General features: G+C 42.3%; 1 protein-coding gene across 1 annotated transcript in view; it reads right to left on the bottom strand.

The window, feature by feature from the left end:
• myo3b (myosin IIIB) overlaps positions 1 to 23,739 on the bottom strand; it is a 414,745-nt gene that overhangs the window by 278,198 nt on the left and 112,808 nt on the right. The window contains exons 12-16 of the mRNA XM_055638011.1: positions 17,128 to 17,232; positions 7,981 to 8,064; positions 5,505 to 5,707; positions 4,156 to 4,254; positions 1,175 to 1,289 (exon numbers count right to left, since the gene is read on the bottom strand). Of these exons, the coding sequence (XP_055493986.1) occupies positions 1,175 to 1,289; positions 4,156 to 4,254; positions 5,505 to 5,707; positions 7,981 to 8,064; positions 17,128 to 17,232 (606 nt within the window). The remainder of the gene's footprint in view (positions 1 to 1,174; positions 1,290 to 4,155; positions 4,255 to 5,504; positions 5,708 to 7,980; positions 8,065 to 17,127; positions 17,233 to 23,739) is intronic.

Genomic DNA, 23,739 nt, shown 5'->3' with positions numbered 1-23,739 from the left:
GAGAGAGAAAGCAAGGGCTATTTGAAGTTAGAAAAGTCAATGTTCATACTGCTGGGGTGTAAACTACACAAGCAAAATATGAAGTGCTGTTCCTCTAATTAGCTTTCAAATCTGCAGTTCTTTATTTTTACATCTTCCACAGATACTCCCTGACCTGCTGAGTTACTCCAGCGCTTTGTGATTTACGTAAGATTCGAGTATCTGCAGTCTCTTGTGCTTAATTTTTCAGAAGGCCCCCCGGAAGTGGACAGGAGTTGGTATTTGCCAGCTTCTGCAGAAAAGCATCCATAATATTATGGTGAACGTTTACACATTCCCATGGCCTCACTTTTTTAAGATGATTATTTGGAGCATGGCCCAAAGCTGCTTGCCACTCACTGCCTGATCTAATTGGATTTATTTGACACACAGCTATCACAGGTTTCCCAAGGCTTCTGTGTTCCGGCAGCTATTGAATGTAATTTTCTTGGCAAATGGGTAGAGCATGCGAGGCATATTTTGTCCAGGCACTAAGGGGCCTAAGTTACTATGTTTTGAGACCTTTGCTTAAAGGTTTGTATTATACTTATTGAAAAGTTATTTGAGAAGGCAGAAGGATTAGGAAAGTTAATTAAACCATTCACCTCTAAGTTGCTGAGTATGTAAATATGTCCACCAGGTTGTTTTTTATTTCAGGTCAGCAGAATATGTTTATTTTGAATATTTTTTTCATGAAACAGTAATTTAATCAGTTATATATGACCTTAGGTCACTATTAAACTTCTTAAAAAACAACAATCATGGAACTTTCAGTTGAGGTAAATATCACCAAATAACATTTTATTAAAACCAACAAGTTTTGTACTGCTAACTTTTGGTTGTTGAAAATTGGAACATGATCAGAATTCTATTACATTTCATTCTTCAGTCGTTATGAAAATGTAATTTTTATTGACCTATTGGAGTTTTAAAAAGCACGCAATAAATAACGAATCAAGGATAATTACCTAGTTTATTTCCCCCCCCCCCCCCCCCCCCCCCCCCCCCCCCCCCCCCCCCCCCATCCCCATCCCCCCCCATCCCCCCCCCACATCAATTTCATAAATTCCCAAGAGGTTATGTTATTTACCTCAAGAGGTTTTAGGGTACAATTTAAACAACTACTTAGGCCAATGCCAATTTTGGGTTCACTCACCTCATCAGTAAATCCAATGATTCTGAAGCAATGCTGTATGGCTTCAAAACACTCCCTGTATGAGCTGTTGGTTAATATATCCTTCATATTCTTATTCTTATCATTGTTAATATACCTATGTAATTAAAGAAGAGTGATGTATTGTAATTCAAAATATTATATTGTAATTCAAAATTCAATGAATTACAGATGAATAATCCATAGTTATTTTAAAAGTGCATGCCTTGTTTTTATTTCTGGATTGACAGTAATATGCCAGGAAGGGAACTGTGTAATCAATGCACAAGTAGCACAGAATTAGGAGAGAATGGCATGCATAACCATTGCACAACCAATAAATTAACAAGGATCTACATTCTGAAGTGGAACACTTGTCTCACTTCATTGATACTTTAAATTTGATGGGAACATATTTGAATAAATATTGAGTTGAATTCTGTGGTATTTTGCATCAAATTAACTGTTTGTCTTTGAAGTGGGAACATAGGTGAAAGAATGAAGAAGAGTCTCGACCCTAAACTTCACCTATTCCTTCACTCCATAAGATGCTACCTCACCCACTGAGTTTCTCCAGCATTTTTGTCTACCTTCGATTTTTCCAGCATCTGCAGTTCTTTCTTAAACATGATGTTGACAAGGATATCACAGTCCAAAATTAGATATACAGTCTTGGTACCACAACGGGAACCACCAAATCACAAGTAACACAGAGCATTACGATGGTGGGTGCTTTCCTTTCTTTTCCATTGAATAACAAATAATGCTGCTTAAAATCACCACATTATTTAATTCTGTTGAGTTGAGTACATGGGCCAAGCAGTCAATCAGTAAACCAGCCTGAGTGGAAGCATATCACTAGGTTTCTTTGACAATATAATCCTGTATTAAGTATGTAATATCTATGCATGCCAAAGCCTTTCAATTACACATATAGTAAAACTCTGCTAATCAGGTATCCGATTGTTCAGAAACCCCAATGGTTCAGTAGGTGGCTCATTCATCAGTCCAGAGCATGAGCTGAAGGGTTAGAGTGCGTTCTGAGTGCTTGGTCAGAGGCAGCGGTCAGGTGTGGTCAGGTCTAGAGAGTCTGGTCTGTGGGCAGGGTGTGTGGCTAAGACCGGCATCAGAACAGGGGACATCAATGGTCAGGAACATGGGTAGGTTTGCGGCCAGAGTCAAGTCCAGAGGGCTTGCACAAATTGAAACTTAAAAGCTAAAAATCATCAGATTCTCCTTCCTGCTCCCTCTGAATTGAGTTGTTTCATTGGAAATGTATTATACCAGTGTGTAATGTGTATTACAAAAAAATCAAGAAAAGTTTCAGTATTAATAAGAATAATATCCAATAGTCCAGAAAATCTGCTGGTTCAAGTCCTAATGGTGCAAATATTTGGCTAGCAGTGTTATATTGACTGCAGACGTTTGGAAATCCATAAGAAATGATATTAGGGCCGGCCAAGTCTTGGTAAGGGTTGTAATAAGATTGCATTACCTACAAAAAATGTGTAACAACCAAAAGGTTGGAACCACCCCAGAGATACAAGATGTAGACACAAAATGCTGGAGTAACTCAATGGGACAGACAGCATCTCTGGAAAGAAGGAATGGGTGCATTTTGGATCGAGACCATTCTTCAGAGACCCATTCCTTCTCTCCAGTGATACTGTCTGTCCTGCTGAGTTACTCCAGCATTTTGTGTCTATCTTTGGTTAAATCCAGCATCTGCAGTTCCTTCCTACACAGAAACAAGATGTAATTGCTTTGTTCATCTCAACAAACACCTTTTCATGCTTTGAAGAAAATAATAAGTGAGGAAATAAAATAGTTACATCTTGCGCTACTGGCTCCAGTTTGTGATTAAACGACAGCAAACTAGAAATTGTGCCATTTCTGAAAAGGGTATGTTAAGATAGAATTGGGATTGGGAAATGTTCTGCAGATGATGTCAAGTGTGGAGATTCAGGCACACAACCTGGATTCCTTTATCTACATATTCCAATTAGATTGAAGCACTTCTAATCAGAATTTTGCATGCCATTTTTGACATTTTAGCATGTTTTATGCCTGTAAAATTTCACTGATGGATATCACCTATTTTATTTTCGATAGTACAGAGTAAATGAAAGTTACCGTAAACCAATGGTAAAAGTTAGCGCATACAGTTTTAATCTGATTATCGCTCCCTGTCAGGCATGTGCATTGTTACCTTTGAAGTGGTGTCCCAGAGCTCAATTCATTTTTGCAGAGAGTGCATGATAACGGTATTCATGAGCCAACTTCATAGCATCTAGGAAGACTAGCTCATTGTTCAGTCAAAGCAGGATTTAGGCCTTACACAACATCTTTATTAGCCTGGTTGGCCTTAAAAGCTTTGATCCTGAAACATCTGTAGAAATGTTTTCAAAATCAATGCAACCCACTTGAGAATTGACATCAAGATCTGAAGAGTTTCTGATGATACAGAAACATAAGTATACTATGGGAAGAAAGTATGGAGAATAAAGCCAAGTTGAGGCAGGAGAAACGCTCACAAAAAGAAACCCTTTTTTTCACCTAATGATCCCAAAATGCAGCAAAAAAAAGCTTATTTTATTTTGTACGCTATGTATCGGACCAAAAATGCCACTATTGCAATCTTCATCTAATACGATTTGGAAAGTACATGCCTTGTGCTTCCCATGAATATTTTGGGTGGTTTCAATGATTCTGACTGCTGTGTTTTTAATTTGGGTTGGGAAATGGGCAAATGAGGTGCAAGGTAAACATACATTTCCCCTAACTTTGAGACCAGATGCCTTGATAATGTACCTTCCATAGCCATAGCTGAATCTAAAACGCTTTATTAAAAATTACCTCTTTGGATTTCCAGTAGCTCCATTTCTCAGTGGCTTCTTGGCTTAACCTGGCAGGAGCAACTCATTGGTACATGTCTTAAGTATGAGTAACAACTTAATGTTCAAAATTAAAGTATCATTACTCACCTAGGAGACTTATTTTCAGCTAGTTTATATTCTGTTAATTTCTTGTGATGGAAGAGACCAGCATAGATATAATAAAAAATGTGAAAATTTTTCTCGCTTCTGGAATGAAATAATATTACTATGAATAAAAAAAACATGGGTTTTTTGTTTAACTTTTTAATTCTGATTTGTAATAAACACTAAAAGAAAACAGTAAATATTCATCAAGGGTCTTATCATTCTTTTAGAAATGATATATTAAATAAAAAGTTTAACTACTTATAAATGTCAACAATCTATTTTCTATGTTACGTAAATACGTTATTCTATACCAATACAGGTCAGAGTCATATTTTATATATTCTTGTTGTTATGCAAGCAAAGTAGGGAAAAATATCCTAAGGTAAGTTTCAGGTCTTGCCCCTTCTTGAGCCTCAGGTCTCGACCTGAATCGTCACCCATTCCTTCTCTCCAGAGATGCTGCCTGTCCCGCTGAGTTACGCCAGCTTTTTGTGTCTATCTTTGGTTTAAACCAGCATCTGCAGTTCTTTTCTACACAGGGAAAAATATCCTACTGGCCATGAACTCAAGGAGCCAAATGGCCTGCTTTAGTTTTTATTCTCTTTCAAAATGCCTGTTTATAGCTTCCTGAAATATTTATAGACCTTACTGCTCACACTTGCCATTAGTAGACAATTACACTATCATCCAAATTACCCATAAAGTGCAAACACCCAAATCCAGTATTGACCTCATCGGCACCACTTTCTACACTTCTCTAATTAAATACCTTTTTATCCTTTGAACGAAAAGATGGTAGATTGACACCAGAGTTGAAAAGACAAAGTAGATAAGGAGATATGCTTGCATAATTTGAGTTTTAAGTCCAGACATTATAGAACTGAGGTGAGACTAATGAAGATCAATGGCACGTGGAGCAGATCAGTTCCAGACTAAACAACAGACATGAGAATGCACAATGCACACATAGAATAAATGAGATTAGATAGAAGAGAAAAGTTTGGTGCCATAAGTAAGCAAATTAAATTCTTCTGTTACCAAGACTTCTTGTGAACGGTTTGCAATAAGTCTAATTTTTATTTAAATTTTTTGGCATCAAATTTGTTTTGAATGAGTTTAACAGTGATATACAATTTTGGTACAGCACAATCATAGTGTCAGAGCTATATAGCGTGGAAAAAAAGCCATTTGGGCTAACTTGCCCATGCTGGGCGCGCCATTTGCCTGCTTTCGGCCCTTAACCCTCTAACCCAATCCTATGCGTGTGACTAATTTCAGTATTAAAACCCATGTTGCATAAATTAAGTAATAATTGTTAAAAAAAAATAATAATAATTATGGTTACTTACGCTGGTTGTTGAATAACTCTGGATTTTTCCAAGAGATATTCAGAAATTTTTGCTCCCATCACAGCACCTGTGGAAGTAAACTTCATTTCTAGGTATTTCCCAAATCGACTGGAATTATCGTTGATCATTGTACAAGCATTTCCAAAGGCTTCCACGAGTGGATTAACTTGAAGAATTTTCTCTCTCAGAACACGGTTATTGGCCTGCAAAGATGTAAAGTGTCTATGCATTAGCAAAACAATCCTACTGAAATCAAATTTCATGTTCTGTCCCTCTTTGCTTCTCGGTTGGCACAGCAAAGACCACAACACTTTACACCCCACCAGCTCCATACTGACATTTCCAATATCTTTAACATGATGCTTCTAATAAATATATTTTTCCATCTCTTCCCCTTCATCTTTCCAAAGGGATCCTTTATTCCGTTGCACTCTGACTTATTCCAGAATAATTATTTTGTTTCATACGTCACATCTCAGTGCAATAAGACTTGCCCATTAATCTTTTACCTGTCCAGCATCGTGTACCATCAATATTTTTTTCCAGGATGGAATAATTACTTACTTGTACTACTTTTGAACTTCGTAGAATATGTTTGCTTCTCATAATTCAGTCATTATATAGGGAGATGAAATAAAGATTAAATCAAACTTGGCAGATCCCCTCCATTCTATGTATATAGAACAGTACAACACAGAAATGGGCCCTTTGGCTCATAAGGTTTGTGTCGAACAGCAGGGGCGGAAATCGCTATCAAAACATGGGAGGGACACAATCTTGGGGTGGGGCACAATTTCTTGGTGGCCGCTCGTACACGCATGCGCACACACACACACACACACACACACACGAGGCTTCGGTCCTGTGGACGGCAACATCGGGAGCTGACCTGTTTGGTGGCTGACTCCGATCTCCAGCAACGGCAGCTTTGTGGGGCTTGAACCGGCCCGTTCACGGGGCCTTTTATCGCCCGCCGCGGCTTAAAATCGGCCAGCATCGGGAGCCTCGATCACCTCAACACAGCAGATTGACTTTAAGCTGCGCCGGGCGATGAATGGCCCCGCGAACGGGGCAAATCAGTCCTTAGAAAGCACCTGATACCCGCTTGAATCTTTCAAAAGCTACAATGAGATAAATAACACTTAAACAAATAAAACTGAAGCAAATAAAGGCAAACAGAAGAACCAACCTTGGAGGGGGGGAGAGAAAGAGAGAGAGAGAGAGATGGGAAAAAATACTAGATAACGTGAGTGAACGAGAATGAGGAACTTATCTGCAACAAGCCAGACAGGAAACCCGTTCGACCGGAGCCTTTAATGACCTGACCCATTTAAATCCGATACCCGTTTAAATCTTTCCAATCCACCGATACATCCAATTAGTTCAAATGCTAATTGTACCCACATCAGAGAGCAAGAAATTCTCCGTGAATACCTTCAGTAATACTTGAAGGTCAAAACACAATTGGCGACACATCGTGTTAATACGATGTTAATAGAGATATTTAACAAGCGCTTAACAGTGACACCCCCACTGTGTCACTGAATTCCAAAATCTGGATTACAAAACATGGGAGAGATTGTCCCCCACCTCTCAAAACATGGGAGTGGCTGTCCCCCACATCCCCCCCTCCCCCCCCCCAGGATTTCCATGCCGAACAGGATGCCAGGTTAAACTGGTCTCGTCTGCCTGTACATGATCAATATCCCTCTATTCCCTGCACTTACCAAAAGCTTCTTAAATGCTACTATTGTACCTCTCTCCACCACCACCTCTGGCAATGCATTCCAGGCCCCGACTACTCTCTCTGTGTAAAAATACCTGCCACACACATCTCCATCAAACTTTCCCCCACTCACCTTGCAGCTGTAAAGCACTGGCATTCATTTGCCCACTTTAATTCTCCATCCCAATTTCGCTCAACTTTCCTCCCTGATTTATGTGTTCTCAGCTTCTAAAACATTCCAATGAAGGTCAACGTGGGTGCATAGAACTGTACTTCCACTTTCGACAAAGCAAAATCAGATCTATCAACTCGTTTCACAGATGTTGCCTGAAGACCTGAGCATTTTGTGCCAGGATGCAAAACATTTAACCCAGTGGAAACTTTCACTGAGCAAGAGATTGAAGTGGTCATGGTAGGTATCAGATCCATTGAAGGAAGTGACAGCAGGCACACATTTGGCCACAAATGATAGTAGCCGCAGCAGATTGGTGAACAGCAGGAGAGGTTTAATTGTCCAACTTGTACAACACAGCGGGACCGAGGCCAACATCAGAAGCATTGCTTTAAGCTCCAGATGGCCTGTGAACAAGTTGTAACTCAAGTTTGTATGCATGGAAATAAAATAAAATCAGGCCCTATGTCAAGCCAACCAGTTTTGTCAATTGATTCTAACATGTTGACTTTGCATTATCATTTGTACATCATGTCTATGAATTCTATTTAAATTAATAATTATTAAAATAAACGTACCTTTCCCAGATAGGTTAAGTGTTGAACGATCAAATGTGCACTCTCTGTCTTCCCAGCACCACTTTCTCCACTTATGACGATACACTAGTGCGATGAAAACAAATGACAGAACATTTAAAAAAATAGTTAAATAGGGATGGCACAATGGTGCAGCAGTAGAGTTTCTGCCTTAAGGGGCTGTCCCACTGCAGCGACCTAATCTGCACGTTTAGGAGAGTTTCCCTCGACTCAAACTCGCAGGATGGTTGACACGTGATCCTAGGAGTTCCTAGTAGGTCACTGGAACTCTCCTTCATGCTTGAGGGAAGTTCCCGCATACTCGTGGCCTCAGTTTGGTAGAGGAAAATTTGTGAATTTCAGACAGCGTTTTCCCGCTTTTGTGTGTGTGTGTGTGTGTGTGTGTGTGTGTGTGTGTGTGTGTGTGTGTGTGTGTGTGTGTGTGTGTGTGTGTGTGTGTGTGTGTGTGTGTGTGTGTGTGTGTGTGTGTGTGTGTGTGTGTGTGTGTGTGTGTGTGTGTGTGGTCGGGTCCCATCCAACTTGCGGTTTCATCGCTGACGGTCGATCCAGCTCGAGGTTGTTCAGGCGAGTGCCCTCGAGCTTGAAGGTCGGAGACAGTCGCTGAAAGGTCGCGTCAGTGGATCAGGCCCTTTACTGTGCCAGAGACGAGGGTTCTATCCTGACTATGGGTGCTATGTGAACAGTCTATTTGTTCTCCCTTTGACCACATGGGTTTTCTCCAGGTGTTCCGGTTTCCTCCCATATTCCAAAGGCATACAGGTTAATTGGTTTCAGTAAATTGCTCCTAGTATGTATAGGTATGTTGCAAAACCTACCTTCAGCTGCGCTGCAGATATGTCGCTGCCCGTGTGCGCGATTTTGGCGCCTTTGAGAGGGGGGCGGGTTTAAAACACGATTTTCTCTCGGCTATTCAAATCGAGGTTGTTCAGCCTACTTAGTTGCTGATGAAAAATCGCTGCGAGGTTCGTTCGCTGCAGCTATTTTTAAACTTAATTGGTTAATTTAATTGTTATAGTAAGTTAAAAAATCATCCTCTAAACCCGCGACCACCGACAACGGGACGATTCTCATGCAGGGGACAACGGAAGGTAGGTTGTTTATTTTTACATTAAAAAGCGCTTCTTAAGATCCCTTTATACAAAATGTTATGTTGCGAGTAGTTAATTTGGGGGCCCATTAAATCCTGCAGTATTTTTCTGGGCATATGGGGTACAAATCCACCGCAATGGGAACGTTCCAAACCAACGCGTTCCTCAGAGTTCCACAGGAACCCACTCGAACGCTGATTTAAATGGCCATTAATTTACAGCAATTGAACACTAAATTCCTTCCATTTGGCCTATAAATTAATGTAAATGAGATTTAAAAATCATGTTTTATTGTGAATTCTTTGTGAATGCTATTTGGACACTTAGGCTATTTAAAAATGGATCGATGTTTAGATCTAGTAAATGAAGTTTGGAATTAGCTACAATTGGGTAACTAACTAATTATATGCTTTAATTTCAGGTCATCCAAGTAAGATTGTTTAATATTTATTTCAGAATGCTTCAATCTATAATAACTGAAAATTTCTTTCAGTTCTCTTAATTGTTAATAAAGTTATGGCCATTTCACTGTCCTCGATCACAGCTTTTGTGTTAAGTCAATGGAAAATCAATAGGGAACAAGATGCTAATTTCCGAGTATGAAAATGGCCATAACTTTTTTAATACTGAAGATATGAAAGTGAATTAGGTGTCAAATTAAACTTATTTTTGTGCTTTATCTGATGGGATAAATTGCAGACTTGATTTTTAAAATCTCAAAATTTTGTAACATTGCTAGTATGTCGGATAGTTCTGGTGAACGGGGTGATCGCTGGTCGGGGCGGACTCAGTGGGCCAAAGGGCCTGTTTCTGCACTGTATTTCTAAAGAGTTATTTAAGAGTGAACATATATACGGCATTGGACCATGTACAACAAAACAATGCTCAATGTGCTAAAAAAAAATCACGTAAGGAATAGTTTTGATTATTAAATTGTAGGAATTGTAGCTATCAATGAAAAAAACATACTTTTTAAACTTTATGAAAGCATCGTCAGAAATCAGTCTGATACTGATAGCACGAGGACATTTAGCCTAATAAGCCCCGTGTCACTAAAACCCACACGTCACAATAATAAACATAATCCATGCCAACTCTCTTCAAAGCAATCCAGTCCATCCCATTCCCTGCTGTATACCAGCATTTCTCCTAATTGTCTATCCCTTTTCCCTTGGAAAATATTGATGGCCTCGGCTTGAAGGGATTCAAAGTAACATTAGCAAATTTGCAGATGACACAAAGCTGGGTGGCAGTGTGAACTGTGAGGAGGATGCTATGAGAATGCAGGGTGATTTGGACAGGTTGGGTGAGTGGGCAGATGCATGGCAGATGCAGTTTAATGTGGATAAATGTGAGGTTATCCACTTTGATAGCAAAAACAGGAAGGCAGATTATTATCTAAATGGTGTCAAGTTGGGAAAAGGGGAAGTACAACGGGATCTGGGGGTCCTTGTTCATCAGTCAATGAAAGTAAGCATGCAGAAACCAATGCAGAATCACTCCCTGGAGCTGGTGTGATTCCCTGGAGTAACTCTTGGTTCGTGGTTTCCTGGTCCTCCAAAAATATTCCAAATGGAATTTAAACTGGAGTGGACCCACCACCACCAAACTCTGAAAAATAACAGCCTATTACATTTTATCTGTTTATATATTGTGTATATATATGGTCTATGGTATACAGACACACTGAACTTTTATCTCCTGTTCTGTATTATGTTTACATATTCTGTTGTGCTGCAGCAAGCAAGAATTTCATTGTCCTATCTGGGACACATGACAATGAAACTCTCTTGACTCTTGACTTGGACTTAAGCAAAAAAGGGTTCTTGGGGGGAAAAAAGAGCTACCTTAAATTTAGTTGCGTCAGGTTGGGTATCTATGATCGGGTGAAGACTATTCCATGCTTTAATTGTGCGGGGGAACACCATGGAGCAGCCAGCATCTCTGGATAGAAGAAATTAGATGACGTTTTGGGTGGAGACCCTTCTTTAGATTTCCTCTGGTTTTATTTTTTTTTAGTTTAATTTAAAGATACAGCGTGGAAACAGGCCCTTCGGCCCACCAAGTCCATGCCGTCCACCGATCACCCATACACTAGTTCTATCCAACACATTAGCGACGCAAGTCAAGAGTCAAGAGTGTTTTATTCTCTCACGTCCCAGTTAGACCAATGAAATCCTTACTTGCAGCAGCACAACAGAATAGTACTCTGTAAACAATGTTATAAATGAGAAAACAAAACTCCATACAGAGCACCCATATTCAGGATCAATTTTCTCTAGCAATTTTAGGCAGCAACTTTATGGCCAATGTACTGCCCCATGGTCTTGAGCTGAATTAAAACATACTGTAGCTGTAAAGGGGGACATAGCATCATTAAGAGATTTAAGGCTGAAAATGGATAGTTTCTTTTTTTTAGTAACCAGTTATCAATGTATAATTTTTTGTGTGTGGGAAAATAAAATATAGTGGCACAGCTGGTGGACTTGCTGCCTCACATGCCAGAGATCTGTGTTCGATCCTGTCCTCGGGCACTGTCTGTGTTGAATATGCACATGCTCCCTGCAAGTGTGTGGGTTTCCTCCCACATCCCAAAGACGCATTGGCTTTGTAGATTAACTTGTCTCTGTAAAATTGCCCCTAATGTGTAGGGAGTGGGTGAGGAAAGTGGGATAACAGAACTTGTGTGAATGGGTAGACAAAAATGCTGGAGAAAGTCAGCAGGTGAGGCAGCATCTATGGAGCGAAGGAAATAGGCGATGTTTCGCGTTGAGACCCTTCTTCAGACTGATGTGAGGATGCGGGGGTGAGGGGGGGGGAAGAAGAAAGGAAGAGGCGGAGACAATGGGCTGAGGGAAAGCTGGGAAGTGGAGGAGAAAGCAGGGACTACCTGAAATTGGAGGTCAATGTTCATACCGTTGGGGTGTAAACTGCCCAAGCGAAATATGAGGTGCTGCTCCTCCAATTTATGGTGGGCCTCACTCTGGCCATGGAGGGGGCCCAGGGCAGAAAAGTTGGATTCGGAATAGGAGGGGGAGTTGAAGTGCTGAGCCACCAGGACATCAGGTTGGTTATTGCAAACCCAGCGGAGGTGTTGGGCGAAGCAATCGCCAAGCCTACACTTGGTCTCACTGATGTAGGGCAGCTGACACCTAGAATAGCGGATGCAATAGGTGAGGTTGGAGGAGGTGCACGTGAACCTCTGCTGCACCTGGAAAGACTGCTTGGGTCCTTGAATGGAGTCAAGGGGGGAGGTAAAGCGACAAGTGTAGCATTTCCTGCGGTTGCAAGGGAAAGTGCCAGGAGAGGGTGTGGTTTGGGTGGGAAGGGACGAATTGACCAGGGAGTTACAGAGGGAGTGGTCTCTGCAGAATGCCGACAGGGGAGGAGATGGGAAGATGTGGCCAGTGGGAGACAAAGCTGGAGAAAATCAGCGAGTGAGGCAGCATCTATGGAGCAAAGGAATAGGCGACATTTCGGGTCGAGACCTTTCTTCAGACTGATGTCGGGAGGGGTGGGGGGGGGTGGGAAAAAGAGGAAGAGGCGGAAACAGTAGGCTGTGGAAGAGCTGGGAATGGGAGGGGAAGGAGGGAGAAAGCAAGGACTACCTGAAATTGGAGATGTTGTGCGAAGCGATCGCCAAGCCTACGCTTGGTCCACCGAGGTTGATCATACGCTGAATAACCCAACCAGATTTTTGTTTGGAAGTGGAAAGACATAATAGAAATTGTATTCATTGCAACGTGTAAAAAGAGATGAGATACTGAATTGTAATTTTGCTGCATGTCATTGTGGTATATATCATGTCTTGATTGGTGAATATGTTTAGTTTGCGATTTTATTTGAAGCAGAAATAATATGTGAATGCTTCATTGACCATAATTCCGACTGGTAACTACACACTTCGTCCGAGCACATTATCGCACGTGTCATGCAAGCCGTCTTAAATGACCACCTAAACTGTCATTTGGCAACCTAAAAAGCTGCCGAGTTTGCCAGGTTGGCAACAGGGAAAAAATAGTTAAGTAAGTGCCCTGTGATCACATTGAATGGCGGTGCTGGCTTGAAGGGCCGAATGGCCTACTACTGCACCTATTGTCTATTGTCTTCCATCATATTAAAATGCAACACGTTCCATGTCCTTACCACTCTTTGTGCAAGATAGTTCTTCCTCATATTCTCACTCTATTGGACTACTCACGCTAAAATGAACTTCTATTCATTGTCTGCCAACTATAAACCAATTAGATTTCTCTTTTCCATCTCCTTCACTATAGCTTCTCCAATCGAACACTTGTAGGTAAAATTCTTCATCCTTTGAACCAGTCCAGTAAATCTTCTCATCACCTCTCTCAGGGGTCTACGCATACTTCCGAAAGCATATAATTTGAAATTAATGCAATATTCTATCCACTACATAACCTGTAATTTATAAAGGTTCGGCATAAATCCCCCATTTTTGCACCCAATAACTATGAAGTCCAAAGTCCTATATATTACTTTCTCAGTAAATCTTGCCTCCTTCAAAGATCTCTCCATATGAGCCACAAGGCATATCTGTTCCTGTACATTCGTTAGAATAGTGCTATTAGGTCTATATTGTTTCTTGCCACCCTTGAATGCATTATCTCACACTGCGCTGTACTTAATTCCATCTGCCACTTGTCTGTTTATTCTGCTGGCCAAGTTTTATTATTCCTTGGATCAACAACTTAATTAGGAACAAAAAAAAAGTGAATGTTCTAGTAAGAGCTATTGATATTGTTTAGTTAAAAAATTAGCCAAATGTCCTACAACATGGTTGCCAGTAATTAAGTAGTTGGCTTACATACAGTGCTGTTTGGTGCTGTCTTTGTGCCAGGTGCGATGGTGGAAACTTCAGGAGGAAGTTGAGAAAAATCATCCATTCACAATCTGAGTGGAAAAGGCTACTATGGAGGCTCTGTGGAGCAGCGGTAGAATTGCTGCCTGACAGCACCGGAGACCCTGGTTCGATCCTGACTATGGGTGCTGTGGGTACAGAGTTAGTACGTTCTCCCTGTGACCTTGTGGGTTTTCACCAGGTACTCCGGTCTCCCACATTCCAAAGACATACAGGTTTGAAGGTTAATAGGCTTTTGTATATTATAAATTGTCCCTAGTGTATAGGATAGTGCTAATGTATGGGGTGATCGGTGGTTGACTGGGGCTTGGTGGGCCGAAAGGCCTGTTTCCACAGTGTATCTCCAAAGTCTGAAGACTAGGTTTTAACTATAGTATAGGGCTTTGTCATCACAGGATGGGAAAGTTCATGGAGCTACCACTTCCCACTTGCTGCTTAACCATTCATGCCCATCCATAAATGGATGTAGAATTACTGCAGCCCTGATCTAATATGATAATTTGTTATTAAATATCATTGCTATATGCAGGATGCTGCTTCCACTGTATAGTGAACGCATTGTTGAGTCAAAATGTCAGCGGACAAGGATACTGTCCAGGATACTGCTCCTGGCATGCTCTTTTGCACTGATAATAGAGTGGGGGATAGGCTAGCAAATATTAGCTTTCAATGGAATACATTTTTTGCACAAATTACATTGACTAAAAAGCAAAGACAGGTTAGGACTACATCTCATGATGGTGCTAGGATGGACTCTCCTATCAATAAGTCATGGACAGATGTAATAGGTGGATTAGTCATGAAGTATACTAAGTGAAGACATCTTGGAAAGATTCTTCATTGCAACCTCAGGGTGACACATTGCTCCTAGATAGATGCATTGTCACCTTTGTTCTGAATGATTTCAAATTTCAAACATAGTAGAGTTCCACTCAACCAGGCAATGATTAATTCACACTCCTGACATGATAGAAAAAATAGATGAACATAGAAAGATAGTTACAGAAGTAGGCCATTCGGTCCTTCAAGCCAGTACCGCCATTCAATATGATCATGGCTGATCATCTAAAATCAGTACCACGTTCCTGCTTTTTCCCCTTATCCCTTGATTACTTTAGCCCTAAGAGCTAAATCTCTCTCTTGATATACACGATCATGGCAATAAAAGTTCAAAAGATGTATTACTTCTTCAGCTTTGGACTCATTATTGTAGCCATTATATATATGTTTGACTAACCCAGTTAAAGTTTCTGATCAACAGCTATCCCTAGATTGTTGATAGTGGTGACTATGGCAACGCTCACTTCAAATAATGTCCAGGAAAGTGCTTAGACCTTCCCATATTGGAGAAAGCAATTGATAGACACTTGTTTGTCAGAAATCTTAAGTACCACACCAGCCCAGGTCTGAATGTTGTCCTGGTCTTGATGCATGTAGCAAAGATACTGTAAGTTAATTTTGTATGGAATTGTGAAAGGAACTGAATGTTTTCCATGCATTCACTATTGAGTAAATGTTCCATGCAAATTTGATTCATTGTCCCAACCCCTCCAGTTTGTCTTTGTCTGACAGAGTGGCAGATACACATGATAAACGCAAGTAAATTTGAAGCTGGCATTATATTGTATTCTGCAACTAACAGAGGGGCAGGAATACAGCTGCAAAACATACAAGTTGACATTTTAAATTGTACCTCGGGTGTTTTATCACGAATATAAAATAATAAAGCAAGGTAAATCCAAGATGCCACTCAAGCTAGGCGACTCTTTGTGTGCTGGCCACAGAAGTGGATCTGCAATCACTCCATTCTTTTAAACCTCTACTCCAGCAACAGCTGTCCACTGTGAATGGCTCGATTGTAATCATGTATAGTCTTTGCGATGACTGGTTAGCATGCACCAAAAGCTTTTCACTGTACCTCGGTACACGTGACAATAAACTAAATTAAACTCATTATTTCCCAAGGCTTAATGTAATAAGGACAATGTGAACTTTTCATTTCAAACAGATTAAAAAACGATGGAATCAACGGGGGGAGATTAGTGAAAAAATATTACAAGTGAGGAGAAGACCAGAGGCAAGAAAGGGACAGAAAGTGGGAGGGAATATTTCAGAAAGAGAGAGACTCAGCATTCTGGATTGAGAACAGAAGTTTTCATCCAACAAATAGAAATGTACTGATTGGGACAGAGGAATCAGAGATTGAAAGTGGAGTTTAGAGATTCAAGATGTTCTCATGTTCTCATCCAGTCCCTACACACTAAGGGCAACTTACCGAGTCCGATTCACCCACACATCTTTGGGATGTGGGAAGAAACCTGAGCTCCTGGAGAAAATGCATGCAGTCACATGGAGAACGTGTAAACTCCACACAGACAGCACCCGAGGTCAGGATTGAACCAGAGTCTCTGGCGCTGTGAGGCAGCAACTCTACCAGGTGCACCACTGTGTCATGGAGATGTACATTAATAAATAGGAAGAGTGACATGATGAGAGGAGCACATGGCAGCCATTCTGAGAATATTACTGAGAGTGAAAATGGATAGACCACCAGTTGTAGACTACAAATGAAACAGCAATGGTATGGGGAATAAAAGGGATCAAAGACTTGTTGATCAGTAATGAAAGATGGATTCTAAGTAGCAAAGGAGGGTCTATTTAATGATTCAATTCAATGATACTTTATTATCACATGTACCTGGATACAGTGATATGCTTTGTTTTGCATACAACCTGGTAAAATTATATAGCAGACCTCACCTAGGCAGCACACAAATGCTCCACGACAAAGTTTCAAAAGTTCATCAAACAGTCCTATCTACATCATGCCGCTACACGTGGCAGCAGCTTAACCCACCCTCCCCCCCACCCGCCAGGTTCCCCTTCGTCCTCGGTGGCACCCTGCCAGGTAGCTCTGTGCTGATATTAACAATTTATTCAGCTGTAAAAGTACAGTGGTTTGTGCAACAACATGCTCAACCAATGATGGTGCATCAATTCACTATCAAAATGATTTTCTCCCAATTTTTATTATAATTATAAAACATACTTATTTTTTTTAATCCAGTACATGTTTCACATTTGAACAATTTGGTCACCCTGCACAGAAAGAATCAAAAGACTACGGATGTTAATGTTTTCAATCAGCCTGGTTCTTACCTGGTCTTTGCTGAAAGTTACCATCCCTTGATAGGCAGCATCTGCAGTGGCGAAGATGTGCGGTCGATTTGAACAGCGTCTTACTCCATGATAAATCTTCGAAAACTGTAATTGAGAACAGAATGCATTACCACAAAACGAGAGTAATTCCACATAAATTAGTTATCTTTTTAGGCATTCTGTCAGATATGAGCATACAAAGAATCAAGAATCAATATGAATCAATAAAGAATCAACAAAGAATCAATATGAAGCAATAGGTAGCAAGGTGAAAAGTAAAAGTGGCAGGCAGACAAATCCAGGGCAAAAATCAAAAAGGGCCACTTTTCAACATAATTGTATAAGGGGTAAGAGTTGTAAAAACAAGCCTGAAGGCTTTGTGTCTCAATGCAAGGAGCATTCGTAATAAGGAGGATGAGTTGAATGTGTAGACAGTTATTAATGAATATGATATATTTGGGATCACAGAAACATGGCTCCTGGGTGACCAAGGCTGGGAGCTGAACATCCAGGGATATTCAATATTCAGGAGGGATAGACAGAAAGGAAAAGGAGGTGGGGTGGCGTTGCTGGTTAGAGAGGAGATTAACGCAAAAGAAAGGAAGGACATTAGCTTGGAGGATGTGGAATCGATATGGGTAGAGCTGCGAAACACTAAGGGGCAGAAAACGCTAGTGGGAGTTGTGCAACAAAGGTAAAACAGTCACAATGGGTGACTTCAATCTACATATAGATTGGGTGAATCAAATTGGCATGGGTGCTGAGGAAGAGGATTTCTTGGAATGTATGTGGGATAGTTTTCTAAACCAACATGTAGAGGAACCAACGAGAGAGCAGGCTATTCTAGACTGGGTATTGAGTAATGAGGAAGGGTTAGTTAGCAGTCTTATTGTGCGTGGCCCCTTGGGCAAGAGTGACCATAAGATACATTTAATTGTCACATGTGCCAGATGGCACAGTGAAATGAAATTCCCCATACAGCCATACAATAAAAAAAATAAAGAACACACACTATAGAATTTGACATAAAACATCCCCACACAGCAGAATCAGAGTTTCCCACTGTGTGGGAAGGCACCAAAGTCAGTCTCTTCCTCCACTGTTCCTCGTGGCCTCCCCAAGTCCTCCGCAGTTGCCGCTACGGGCGGCCCGATGTCCAGGGCCGCTCGCCGGGGTGTTATAAGTCCGACGTCGGGGCTGCGGGACGTCCTCAGCGGCGTGGACACCAGAGTCGGCCCCCTCCTACCGGAGTCGGCGGCTTCCAAAGTCCGCAGGCCGCGCCGGGTGGAGACTGCTGCTGTAGGCCCTCTGCAAGGCGCCCCAGGACTCCATGATGTTGTTCAGCGCCGCCCGCGTTGGAAGTTCTCCGCACCAGAGCTCCACGATGTTGGAGCAGCGGCCCAACGCTCCGGAGCTCCAAACGGCGACCCAGGTAGGCATCGCCTGCTCCGCGGTGACTCCAGCGCTGCGCCGCCGCTGTAGCAGCCCTGGTCCGGTTCCCGGTCACCGGCAGGAAAGGCCGCTCCGATCCAGCTGGTAGGCCGCGAGGTGGGGGGGCGAGGACGCGACTCGGAGAAATAGTCGCGTCCCCGCCAGGAAGAGACTGGGAATCGGTTTCCCCCTTACCCTGCCCCTCTCCCCCACATAGAAAAGTTAAAGTTTCCCCCAACACAAGACATTAGATTAACTAAAAATTTTTAAAAAGATTGAAATGACAGACAGGCTGTAGGCAGAGGCTGCTGCTACTGCAGCGCCCTTAGAGAGCATAATATGGTTGAGTTCTTCGTTCGGATGAAGAGTGACATTGTTAATTCAGAAACAAGGGTTCTGAGCTTAAAGAAAGGTAACTTTGAGGGTATGAGACTTAAATTGGCCAAGATAGACTGGCAATTGATTCTTAAATGGTTGACGGTGGAAATGCAATGGAAGGCATTTAAAGACTGCATGGATGAACTACAACAATTGTTCATGATGAACTACAACAATTGTTCATCCCAGTTTGGCAAAAGAATAAATCAGGGAAGGTCGTGCATCCGTGGATAACAAGGGAAATCAGGGATAGTATCAAAACAAAAGATGAAGCATACAAATTAGCCAGAAAAAGCAGCCTACCAGAGGACTGGGAGAAATTCAGTCCAGCAGAAGAGGACAAAGGGCTTAATTAGAAAAGGGAAAATAAATGATGAAAGAAAACTGGCAGGGAACATAAAAACTGACTGCAAAAGTTTTTATAGATATGTGAAGATAAAAAGATTAGTTAAAACAAATGTAGGTCCCTTGCAGTCAGAAACAGGTGATTGATCATGGGGAACAAGGACATGGCAGACCAATTGAATAACTACTTTGGTTTTGTCTTCACTAAGGAAGACATAAATAATCTGCCAGAAATAGCAGGGGACCGGGGGTCAAATGCGATGGAGGAACTGAGCGAAATCCAGGTTAGCTGGGAAGTGGTGTTAGGTAAATTAAATGGATTAAAGGCCGATAACTCCCCAGGGCCAGATAGGCTGCATCCCAGAGTACTTAAGGAAGTAGCCCCAGAAATAGTGGATGTATTAGTGATAATTTTTCAAAACTTTTTAAATTCTGGAGTAGTTCCTGAGGATTGGAGGGTAGCTAATGTAACTCCACTTTTTAAAAAGGGAGGGAGAGAGAAAACGGGGAATTACAGACCAGTAAGTCTCAACATCGGTAGTGGGGAAAATGCTAGCCAGTTATTAAAGATGGGATAGCAGCACATTTGGAAAGTGGTGAAATCATTGGACAAAGTCAGCATGGATTTATGAAAGGTAAATTATGTCTGACGAATCTTATAGAATTTTTCGAGGATGTAACTAGTAGAGTGATAAGGGCGAACCAGTGGATGTGTTATATCTGGACTTTCAGAAGGCTTTCGACAAGGTCCCACATCAGAGATTAGTATGCAAACTTAAAGCACACGGTAGTGGGGGTTCAGTATTGATGTGGATAGAGAATTAGCTGGCAGACAGGTAGCAAAGAGTAAGAGAAAACGGGTCCTTTTTAGAATGGCAGGCAGTGACTAGTGGGGTACCGCAAGGCTCAGTGCTGGGACCCCAGCTATTCACAATATATACTAGACTAAGTGGGACCCGTTGGGTCCTATGTTCACACGGGAGGGCTGGTCCCCCGAAGCAATATTCCACCTCTCCACCAATTCCAATATTGGTGGCCAGTGGGGGGGCTTTCTGGAGTGCTGGTATGGGTTCTTGGTGTGGCAGCTCAGTCCCTCAAGCCTGATCTGCTGGCAGCTCACTCACGGCTGGTGGGCTGGCAGTTGACTCAAGACTTTTTCTTAACTATTCCTTGATATTGCATTTCAAGCAGGGTGCAAGGCCACCGAATTCAAATCCATGTTCCTACCATTACAAGCAGGATGCAAGGCCACCAAATTCAAGTGCAGTTTATTACCACTATGAGCAGGGTGCAAGGCCACCGAATTCAAGAGCAGTTTCCAACCACTTCAAGCAGGGTGCAAGGCCACTGAATTCAAGTGCAGTTTCATACCACTTCAAGCTGGATCCAAGGCCACCAAATTCAGTGCAGTTTCATACCACTTTCAGCAGGGTGCAAGGCCACCAAATTCAGTGCAGTTTCATACCACTTCAAGCAGGATGCAAGGCCGCCAAATTTAAGTGCAGTTTAATTCCACTTCAAGCAGGGTCCAAGGCCACCAAATTCAAATGCAGCTTCATACCATTTCATGCAGGGTGAAACCACCATAAAACCACACAATACACCAAACTCACAGTTCAGTAGACATTCAGTGTGTTCAGTTGATTCACAACTCAGACAGAGTCATGACCACTCCCTCCCCCATCATGCAGAGACAGAGCCACACCCACACTTCCGGGTTTTATAACCCCTCCCCCTCCCACCGGAAAAGGTGTGGCTTTCAGGGCGTGATTGACAGGAGAGAGATTCTCAAAAAATTTAAAACACAAATAACACTTTTATTTTTCAATGATGGGAAGAATTCTCTGCACCTGCTCAGCGGAGGGGGGACTGAGTAAGATGGCTAAAAATCACAGCCGTAAGTGGTAGCGTTTTATCTAAAATCAATATACAGTGCAAACAGGAAGTAAGTGCATTTGCAGTAGTGCCTTTTAACTTCAAGCCAAAGCACCCAAGCCACCATTTGCAGTAAGTAGTGCATTTCAACTTCAAGCCAAAACACCCAAGCCACCATTTGCAGTAAGTAGTGCTTTTCAACTTCAAGCAATGTACCCGCCACCATTTGCAGTAAGTAGTGCCTTTCAACTTCAAGCTAAGCACCCAAGCCACAATTTGCAGTAAGTAGTGCCTTTCAACTTCAAGCAAAGCACCCAAGCCACCATGTGCAGTAAGTAGTGCCTTTCAACGTCAAGCAAAACACCCAAGCTACCATTTGCAGTAAGTAGTGCCTTTCAACTTCAAGCCAAAGCTCCCAAGCCACCATTCGCAGTAAGTAGTGCCTTTCAACTTTAAACCAAAGCTCCCAAACCACCATTTGCAGTAAGTAGTGCCCTTCAATTTAAAACAAAGCACCCAAGCCACCATTTGCGGTAAGTAGTGCCTTTCTACCTCAAGCCAAAGCACCCAAACAACCATTTGCAGGCAGTGCCTTTTTACTTCAAACAAACCATATTTTCATTTTCAAACCACATTAAAGGTACTCACAGTTGTGTAGACATTTGTTCAGTGTTATTCAGAGCTCAGAGACACGTGACCCTTTGGCTTCATCCATCTTGCAGAGACTGAGTGAGGCCCACCATTTCCTGGTTTTATAGTCCCTCCCCCTCCCTCCTGCAGGGGCAGCAGAGAGAATGGTGAATTTTGTTTAAACATTTATATCTCTGATTTGTCATCTATGGGAAAAATCCCCCGCACCCGTAAGGCGGAGGGGGATCTGAGCGAGGTGGCCAAAAATGACGGCTGTAGGTGGCGGCGTTCTGTCGGAAATCGCAGCACAGTGGGCCAAAAGCGGTCTAGATCAGAGATTTAGTAATATAGATTAATGATTTGGATGAGGGAACTGAATGCAACATCTCCAAGTTTGCGGATGGCACAAAGCTGGGGGGCAGTGTTAGCTGTGAGGAGGATGCCAGGAGGCTGCAAGGTGACTTGGATAGGTTAGGTGAGTGGGCAAATGCACGGCAGATGCAGTATAATGTGGATAAATGTGAGGTTATCCACTTTGGTGGAAAAAACAGGAAAGTAGATTATTATCTGAATGGTGGCCGATTAGGAAAAGGGGAGATGCAACGAGACCTGGGTGTCATGGTACACCAGTCATTGAAAGTAGGCATGCAGGTGCAGCAGGCAGTGAAGAATGCGAATGGTACGTTAGCATTCATAGCAAAAGGATTTGAGTATAAGGGCAGGGAAGTTCTACTGCAGTTGTACAGGGTCTTGGTGAGACCACACTTGGAGTATTGCGTACAGTTTTGGTCTCCTAATCTGAGGAAAGACATTCTTGCCATAGAGGGAGTGCAGAAAAGGTTCACCAGACTGATTCCTGGGATGGCAGGCCTTTCATATGAAGAAAGACTGGATAGACTCGGCTTGTACTCGTTAGAATTTAGAAGATCGAGGCGGGATCTTATAGTAACTTGCAAAATTCTCAAGTTGGACAGGCTAGATGTAGGAAGATTGTTCCCGATGTTGGGGAAGTCCAGAACAAGGGGTCACAGTTTAAGGATAAGGGGGAAGTCTTTTAGGACCGAGATGAGAAAAACATTTTTCACACAGAGTGGTGAATCTGTGGAATTCTCTGCCACAGAAGGGAATTGAGGCCAGTTCATTGGCTATATTTAAGAGGGAGTTAGATGTGGCCCTTGTGGCTAAAGGGATCAGGGGGTATGGAGAGAAGGCAGGTACAGGATACCGAGTTGGATGATCAGCCATGATCATATTGAATGGCGGTGCAGGCTCGAAGGGCCGAATGGCCTACTCCTGCACCTATTTTCTATGTTTACTATGTTTACATGTTTACATCAGGGAGAATTCTCCAGCAATATATTTAAATATAAATACAAGCCAAGGGCAACGTGTAGTTAATCCAGGAGTCTAAACACAACCATTCAGATACCGCCATGAACCGAGATTCCTACACCCCACAACAGCTGGCAAACCCATCCCGCCCATCTCCCTAATGCTCACTTTAAGAACAAGTTGTACTCGTCAGATTTAGTTAAGTTTACTATACTTTATTATTGTCACGTGTGCCAAGGCATGTGCGGACGTGACGTTGAAGGACTAGAAGCCGAAGCAAAGAAGTGGAAGCCAAATAACTGAACGGAAACAAAGCCAAAAAGTCAAATAACCAAAAGAGCAGGACGCCTAAAAGCCAACTAACCGAACGGGTGGGACGCCTAAAAGCCAACTCACAGAAAGGCCGCCATGCCGAAACAGCAACTAACCGAAAGACGGCGTCGCCTGGAAGCCAACTCACCGAAAGGCCGCTGTGCCAAAAAGCCAAATAACAGACATGACGTCGCCAGGGGGCGGGACTTATCAGCGATTGGTCCAGACCTCGCTGGGGGAGACGGGAGGGTGGGAGTCATTTTCCCACACAAGACCGCCCTGGGCTGGAGGGTGACTGGGCAATCTGAA

This window comes from Leucoraja erinacea, chromosome 7 (genome assembly GCF_028641065.1).
Source record: "Leucoraja erinacea ecotype New England chromosome 7, Leri_hhj_1, whole genome shotgun sequence".
NCBI classification, from domain to species: Eukaryota; Metazoa; Chordata; class Chondrichthyes; order Rajiformes; family Rajidae; genus Leucoraja; species Leucoraja erinaceus.
Note: the sequence above shows the minus strand (reverse complement) of the source record. Positions and strands in the feature narration are given on the sequence as shown.